This window comes from Ictalurus furcatus, chromosome 14, assembly GCF_023375685.1.
Source record: "Ictalurus furcatus strain D&B chromosome 14, Billie_1.0, whole genome shotgun sequence".
NCBI lineage: Eukaryota > Metazoa > Chordata > Actinopteri > Siluriformes > Ictaluridae > Ictalurus > Ictalurus furcatus.
Genome location: NC_071268.1, coordinates 26,702,133 through 26,710,993, shown reverse-complemented (window position 1 = coordinate 26,710,993; position 8,861 = coordinate 26,702,133). Strand labels below are relative to the sequence as shown.

The following is an 8,861-nucleotide window of genomic DNA, read 5'->3' as shown; positions in this document are numbered from 1 at the left end:
CATAACTGCACTGCCCCATTATCATGCAATCACGAGCGGCCCTACAGTTTATTCAGAGTGCGTGAGGAAACGGTAGAGAGAGGAAGAAGAAAAAAAAAAAAAAAAAAACACACACATCCCTCCGTGACAAAGAGGTGAGACAGATAAAGCACGACTGTGTACGATCCTGAATGTACCAGACCACCCCGAACATGCAGAGACACGAGAGAGTGTGTGTGTGTTCAGCCTGCTATATCTGAGATCAGACTTCTCTTCTGTTACAATTTACCGTAACTGATCTACATTAGACTGATGCTTTAACATGGTGTATTTCATCAGTACACAATTACACCTCTTATTTTAATCACTCATTCTGCACATGCATCCACTCCTTTACACATTCCTATTTGCTCACGTCATTACTTATTATTCGCTTAATTATTCGTTTACTTATTCATCTCTATTTGCTTATTAAGCTACTCGTTTATGTACTCATCTGACTTGCTCAAGTCATTTGATTACTCATTTCATGTGCGTACTGCGTGCTGGGGCGTTTATTTCCTTGTACGTTTTCTTCATTTGCTTCTGTAATGCGTTTATTTATTGGTTTTAATCGCTCATCATTTGTCTTATTTAATCATTTGCGTCTGTCGATTCGATCAGTTAGTTATTTATTAATCTCCTATTTATGTTCTTACTCATTTTAGTTTTCTATTTATTTATTTACTTTTAAAATCGACGACGTTTGCTTAGGAGCCCGTTCGATGTTCGACTACACGTTTACGTCGATTAGTGACGTATTTATTTAGGTGCTCATCTACTCAAGCTGGACTGAAATCTATTCTCTTTAAATGCACCGAGCGGCTCACGTTCGATGGGACATCCTAATAAAAGGCCGATTCGTGAAGCCATTTTGAGGCCGGCCGGTTACCGCGGTGGTGAAACCCAGTGGAAAGGCAGCCTCTGGGCGGTTCTGCAGTACGAGCCGAACCACGGCGGGTCTCTGCAGGGTGCCTCGGGGCCTCGGCTTCACTGTTTAATCGATGCGGACAACCACGGGGCAACAGGTTAGAGAGGAACTCCAATACAGGGCTACAGTACGGTTCCCTGTTCACTCTACATAATAAAACAAATTGCTAATTAAGACCTCATTCCTGAAAATCAATTACTTATTATAATGCAAATACAGCATAATTGTTCCCTCTCCCTCTCTCTCGCTCGCTCTCCCTCTCTCCAACTCTGTGCTTTATGAAACTCGAGGCTCCGGTACATTATTAACGAGCGCGCTGGTACTGCTCAGGTGGGTGATTTATCCTGAAATGAGCCAGCGGATAAGGCGAGGCTCCATCCATTTCACAAATAAAGTAACGTCACGGGGAAGACGCTCAGGCGGGTTTGAACCGTAACGACTCCAATCGGCGCTGGAAGCAGGGACGGCTACGGAGGCCAGAAAAAGGAATCGAATAAAAAAAAAAAAAACACAACCACCCTGAGATGTTTACATAGTGCGCGCGCTAATTCGGCTTCCTGTCGCTATAGCACAGAAGTTCCACTACTTGCTAAAATGCCGAGGACGTCCCTCCCACAAATCAAACCCCACACCTCATGGATGCGGAGATCTTAAAAACCCGACTCCAAATCGGTCACGCGCTTTCCTCGTAGCGAGTCTTCCGTCCGCTCGAGCGCTCCTGATCTTTTCCCGGGACTTGTGCTTGTTCCTCCCGTCAGGACTTCGATTCAGGTCGGAGTCTGGACTCCTCCGTCACAGAGCTCGTGTGAAAGAGGATCCGGGATCGGGGCAGACGGCGAGGATGATGAAGTGACCGGTGGCTCGTCTATGAAGACGCCTCTTCATCACTTCCTCGTACGTTCAGTCGTCCGAGACGCGGATGCGCCGTGCGTTTAAACTCGACTCGAGAGCTAGAAAGGAACTTCTTCCCTGAGCTAAACTGCTCTGAAAGTCCGGCGTTTCTCCCTGTGTGTGTGTGTGTGTGTGTGAGGTTTAACGCGAGGCCCGCTACTTTAACAATCGTAATGTATGCAGAGAACACCTGTTCAATTAACGTGTCACGCTTGCCTGAAATGTTGATCATTAGTTAGTAATAGAGCTACGTGCACCGCCTCCACTCCGATGCACTTCTGCATATACGCCACACGACGCGGCGTTAATGGGAACGCTGTGTTTTCCCGCGTAACGTGGCGGATCACTCGTAATTGGACTGATTAAGCGAAGCGGCTAAAAGGAAAGGGATGAGGATCGACACGTACCGCTCGCGTCTCTTGCCTTTTTATAAGATGACCGATGCGTTCGGGACGGTGTCCGATGCGTTTACTCTTGGCGCATTTCATATTCGAGGACTCGTTAAAATCAAAACGCTCCGATAACGGATGACATGAACGCGCACGCGCCTCTCGAGAAGGGAAGAAAAACTTCCGGTGAGGAGAAATACGTATTCAGACACGTGTTTTTGTACTGAACATCCTTCCAAGACTGCCTTCTGACTCGGTACTTAATATAAAGAAAGTTCACACGTTTGGTCTAAGAGAGTTCCGATTCGCGTAAACGCTTCTAGACACGCATCTCCGTTCATCTTGTTAAAGCAGAAGACGTGTACGTGTGTGTGTGTGTGTGTGTGTGTGTGTGTGTGTGTGTGAGAGAGGTGAAGGAAAGAGAAAATGACTGTAACTCTTGGTTCCTGCTGCTTTCAGGTTGTCCTGCGACTCTGTTCTAGCGACTGTTCTATCGCTATTCCGGCGCACCCGTAAATTAGCTCGAGTTCCAAACGCTGGCACCGACCGCGGTCTTTAAAGGACTTCTCTACGCCTCTGTAGCGCTTTCCAATCGAGTGCTGCGTAATAATCTTGTCTGAGAACTTTAGGAAGCTCCTTCACCTTCATCATGATCGCCACGCCCATGAAATCGTCCCAGCCAATGATACGATGCAGCTTTTTTTTTTTAACACAACCTTTACAAATATATTGTTTTTAATATTAGCATCAATTTAAACATTTACGCTTATACTTGAAAGGATGAATACATACTATTTTGTTCATAATTATAAGTAGAAAGTCAAAAGCCGTTATATATCGTATATTAGAAATGGATACGCGCAGTGGATATACATTAAATCATTTGGAAAAATAAATAAACAAAAACATAAATAAAGAGTTTAAATGAGTACAAACGGAGCTGTGATTTATTTACTGCGAATCAGAGCGACTGAGGATTCTTCAGAAATGAAGACGGTGAGGTTTCCCCCTGAAATTTCCCTTTCAGCCTCGGAGCTTGTGAATCACGTCAACTTTTTTAAAAAGGTACACAGAATTCGTCATTAGCTTTCATTTAGAAGTCTTTGCTCGTGTTTTCTCGTTCGCAAGCCGCTTTGGATAAACGTGTCTGCTAAATGAATAAACGTAGAAGTCACCGCAAAGTGTGGTTAGGCACTTTAAAAAAAAAAAAAAATTAATTAAATTAAAGTACCGAAATGTTACGCTCTCATCTCGGCGCTTGTTTACGCTTTCAATATTTCAGTGTTTATCGATTTTCAACGATGCATTTGAATATTTGATCTCTCTAGCCGACTGGCGTGCTGAATCTTTAAACTGCCGGAAATCTTCGCTTTAATTCAAAGTGGTGGACTGAATTCGACTTGGTGGGGTGGGGTGGGGTGGGGGGATGAACGAACATGGCGAATGAAAGCTTATAAACGTCTGCACTTGCAGGTGTATTCCTCTGCCCCTTTAAATGCAGTATCGAAACGGACGCCATCTGGAGGAAGCGGGATGACGCGCGTGTTTACCCGGATCATGAGCACGGCCTTCCTGATGTCCCTCACGCCGTCGTACACCAGACGGGACGCGTCGATGAACTCGTTCTCGTCCACTGGCTGAGAGTTCGCGCTCAGAGCCTCCACTGCTGCTTCCACCTGCTCGGTGAAGCGTGGCATCACTGCACACACACACACACACACACACACACACGAACACACAAGACCAGAGACGTTAGCAGAGTGCTAAAAACACAAAGATTTGAACAGTTAGTACACCACAGTGCTGTTGTATTCTTGATCCTGATTGGTCGGAAGCCGGCAGGATGGCTGCTATGACGTCAGCGACGACGGAAACTAACTAGCTCACGGGACGACGTTTTGTACGCCGTTAACGTTGGCGAACGGCTGAGGTATAAGAGGAGTAAAACACTGACGGGCAGTTCTAGGGAAATAACCGACATCGGGGCGCTAACAGTACCTCCGCTTCATCGCACTGCCCAGTCATTGATCGTTTTTTTTCCCCCCTCCGGCAGGACACACCCCCTCCTCCTCCCCCCCCACCCCTTCTGAGCTTCTGATCACGTTGATTTCAAATGCCTCAACTCGACCCGATTAAGAAACCATTACAGGTGGTGTGTGGGAAAAGCAGGTCTAGGTTTCTCTTAATGAATGCGAGTTTAATTCCCGCGGTGCGAACGGGCTGCAGTCAGACGACTCCACGACGACGCTGTGATTTACCGAGGGCCGGCTGGCTGCTGGAGTTTAATGAGCACTCGGGGCGAACTTTTAAATCAGTTACCTCTTAGAGCCAGGAAGAGCAGAAGAAGAGAGTCTTAAAGTCACGTTTCACCTCCGTCACACTCGGCAACTGAAGCCACGGGTAAAGAGAGAGACTACGCTTCGACGATTTGTGTTTTACTGAGATCAGACAGACATGCGAGAAGAAACGACAGCCGGCTGTTTACGTCTGGAACTCTAGTGGGGTTTGAATAGAGATCACTCGAACGCTTAAATGTAATTTAGGCAGAGAGAGACTGAGGCACGATGGGGAACATACCCGCGTTGGTGATTTGAGCCAAACAGCCCCCTAATTCTGTAAAACCGGGCGCTTGACTCGGCATGCCGCGACCTCAAACGCTTTAGGAAGCCGGGGCTACGGATTCTTTCAGACGTCCTCGTATATAGAGTAATCAGCCTGTACCACTGACCTGTATCAGTCAGGAGTTTAGTGGCTTCCAGAACTTTCTCCGTGTACACTCCAGGCTCGTAGTTGTCCATCTCCGAGGTGACGACGTGGACGACGCGGGCGGCTCGTCCTCTGATGGCACCGGCCGTGCGGTCCAGCCCGTCCACGTCCCTCTCCTGCAGAGCGATCACACACTTGTTCACGTCCTCCAGGATGTGGTTCTCTGAAACACGGGACAAAAACCCCAGACGAACCCGGTCAGTGGTTAAACACACACACACACACACACACACACACACACACACACACACACACGCGTGTACACAAGTAAATAAACAGTGAAGGAAGGAAAATAATTAGTCGACTGTTTGGATTTTAACACTTCGAGTGTGACGATTGTATATTCTTGGGGTTGTACGGTTTTGTCTTTGGCGAGTGTGTAAATAAAAACAATTAGCAGACTACCATTATAAACGGTTCTTACGTCACAATCTCGTTTAAAATAGAGACTGGATTATACCATTTTGGGGTTTATTTGTTGTACGCTCATGATAAATATTGACTTATTTTCTCATCTGGTTTCGCTCTATTTTTCAGTTAGAACACGACGTGATTTGATAAAAAAAAAAAAAGTTTTCGAGCCGTTTGGCTTAATATCTCGTGCGCTTCATGATACGCGAGCGTGTGCAGGTCGATACGACGCTAACCTTCCACTCCTCATACGTACTGCGCTCATTTCACCGCTACTAACCTCTCAAGTGCACCGCTTTACGGTCTAGCTCGAGAGAAAACCAGGAAAGGCTAGTTCGTTCCGCTCGTGTACATCAACCCTGCTAAATATTTCAGCTCGTCCGGTATCTTCGCGAACATAAAGGGCCATCGATACCGACAGCGCGCTGCGCCTCGCCCGCTTTTGTCTGCACGCCCGAAGAGGCTAATCGAGCGCTCCGTATGCTGTAAACGCGTTCAGAAGGGCTTTAAGGAGCTGACTAGACACGAGTGCAATCGTTACTCAGAGCCCAGAGAAGAAGAATTACAGGCCGACTCAATCTACTTAATTGCTCTTAAAAGCACTTTCTCCGCGGACGCTGATGGAGAACCGAATGTCTATTGTGCTCCTGTGTAGCGAAAATCATCTCTACTAACGCGGGGAAGGAGGAGAGGAGAGGGGAGGAAGGTCGGACGCGGTCAGCGGCTCGAACGCGTCACACATCAAGCAGGTGCGATTATAACCCTGAAAAACGACACCGAGTGGAACCTGCGGAACCACATCCGCAGCCCGTCTTGACACGCGCACATCTGCATCCCAAACCGTCTCGTTACACCTCGGATTGGCCAGGTGGCGTCGGTTTCTTTTTCTACAGCGGCAGATCTGATGCGTTATTAAACCGACGCGCTCGTCCTATACGGCACGGTTGCTACGGTAACGGCTCACCCGAGGTTTTGTGTGAGGACGGTCAGGTGGACGCGAACTTTAGGCCGAATATGTAAACGGGAATCTTTCAGCATGAGAGTCACGACAGCGTTTGATGAGACAGCTCTACCTGGACGAGATGCTTCAGGAAGTACGCTTTACGAGATTTAAAAAGAATTTTAAAAAAAAGGTCTACTGAACCACCTGAAAGATGAAAAGAAAAAAAAACTATCAAACAAGCACAGCTGGAGTAAAATCAAATGGGGGGAGAAAAAGAAGAAAAAAAACCCCAGAAACGATTCGAGATGTATACACTGAAAAGCAAAGACGACTGTTTTCCTGTAGCGTCTGGATGTAAAGAGTAAAAATTACCCACTGTTCAGAAGCTCGCACTCGAGCGGACGCTTAACGAAAGCGATTTCCTCGCGCCTGAACGCCACGATGAGAAATAAAAGCTATAAACCCGTCACTGCGCTCGATGACAGCGGGATGCTTACCGGATACAGACAGGAAGTCGTCGATGGAGGTGATGTCGTCGACGGCGTCCGTGAGCACGCGCACCTGCTTCTCCCACTGCTCCTTAAACAGATCCATGTTATCTTGGGCCACCTTGCTGTTGGGTTTGGCAGCCAGAGCCAGCGCTGCATTAATCACCTAAAATTGAGACCAGTTAAGAGCGATGACGGTGCCGCTCGAGCGATAAAAAGGTCCGAAAAGACAGAATCTGCGTAACGTCGTTAGTATTTATTCGGCGTGTCTTTTTTTTACCCTCCAAACAATAATCCACTGTTTACAATAGAAAAGCAAAGATCTGTTAATCATGATGAACGGAGGTAATGAAAGTGTGTGTGTGTGTGGGGAGGTGGAAAGGATACCTGAGGACACAGGGCCTCCAGCTGCATAGCGGCCATGCGCACCAGCTTCACGCCCTCCTCGTTGTTGGAGATGGAGCAGGCCAAGTTGGCGACCTACGGTGCAGAAACACTCGTTACACAAAGAGGATCGAGACCGTACAAGACCGCGAGCGTGCGCGGGAGTTAAGATGTAAAACCCGAGACGCAACCCGGCTTCCTGGGGTTTTTTTTTTTTTAAAAACCCGCCCCCCCTTCTCCGAGAGCGGCGCGTTTCCTATAATTCACCCAGCTGAATGGATGACGGTTTCAGAAAGACAGACTTGCAGTGATTAAATCACCGCTCTGCCACACAGCTGCTACGGTCACTGTCCAAAAAGCCAGCAGAAGGAACGCTGAGGCAAGCAGGAGCTGTTCCTGCTGGCAAGCGTTCACTGCTGGAGAGTAAATTCTTTCACGTTGAGTTCCAACGCAGCCAACATGTGCTCGCCCCCCCCCCCCCCCCCCAAAAAAAATAAAACCACACATCTTGTATTTGCCAAGTCAAGAGAAGACTGGTCAAATTTACTCGAGTGAATACAGACCCTCGGTGTTTCTTGGCGTTGGACGGTTCGCGCATGATAAACGGGTCCATCTTAAATATCTCGAACAAGCTCCTCGATCAAAACGGTAATCGTGGTCCGAAGCGGCCCGTAGGAGGAGACGGACGCGTTCGTTAAAACCCCCACGGCATAAAAAAAAAAAACTCGGCCAGAAACGCACTCCCAAACAATGACTGTGAAATGACTGGGCTCGCGGGGAAAATGGGTCAAACGTCTGATAAACAAACATGAGCAGCCAACAGAATCCTGGGAAAGCGATCAATCTTTCAGCATGACTCACCTAAGGGAAACGTCCGTGAACGGACGACGTACTGTTCGAGGAAAGAAAAAGAAAGCGCTTCGTGACGACACGGTCCGACACGGAGGGATCGGACTACCTGAGACATGCTAGCGGAGCTGGAATCCAAGGGAAAGAAAGAAAAACACGCACGCACGTCCGTCAATAACGCAGAAAAGCTATCGACGGAGAACGACGACGACAATCGAGCACTCGAGCGGCCGGTTCCGTCGAGAGACGAGACGTACGAGACCGGAATACGACTAACCGAATGTGTGTGGGCTGCGAGTAAGCACCAGCTGTGCAGTGCTGCCTGCCTTCATGCTTTTTCACTCACAGAAACACGGACAACTTCAATCACCCGGGGGACGAGGTGCAAAACATAAATGCAACAGCAAATCAGAAAGAAATAAAGAAATAAATAAATAAATAAATAAGCGACAGTCAATTTAAAAAAAAAAAAAAAAAGTGACAGTAAACCTCGATATTCAGAAAGATGGAAGCGAATTGAAAAATGTGACGGGAAAAAATCCAGAGACGTGACGAGCAGTTTCAGAGATGGCCTTTAGATATTTACAGGGAGGTGTCCAGTCACGCCGATTAGTCTCCGATTCTGATCCATCAAGAAGCAGATGCCCAAGACGTCCCCGTGAGAGCCGTCACGACTGAAACCGCCGCTGTTCTAGAAGATTCTCCCGACGTGAGGATCGAGCACTGTTTAATTCTCGCCCACTGCTCCAGTCGATCCAAAGTGACTAACGCGGCAAGCTCATGAACTCCAT

General features: G+C 47.6%; 1 protein-coding gene across 2 annotated transcripts in view; it reads right to left on the bottom strand.

Annotated features, from left to right (window-relative positions):
- Positions 1-8,861, bottom strand: part of ctnna1 (catenin (cadherin-associated protein), alpha 1) — a 117,000-nt gene that overhangs the window by 33,918 nt on the left and 74,221 nt on the right. For both annotated transcript variants that reach the window (XM_053642152.1, XM_053642151.1), the window contains exons 10-13: positions 7,225-7,317; positions 6,847-7,003; positions 4,958-5,158; positions 3,780-3,928 (exon numbers count right to left, since the gene is read on the bottom strand). In XM_053642152.1, the coding sequence (XP_053498127.1) occupies positions 3,780-3,928; positions 4,958-5,158; positions 6,847-7,003; positions 7,225-7,317 (600 nt within the window). The remainder of the gene's footprint in view (positions 1-3,779; positions 3,929-4,957; positions 5,159-6,846; positions 7,004-7,224; positions 7,318-8,861) is intronic.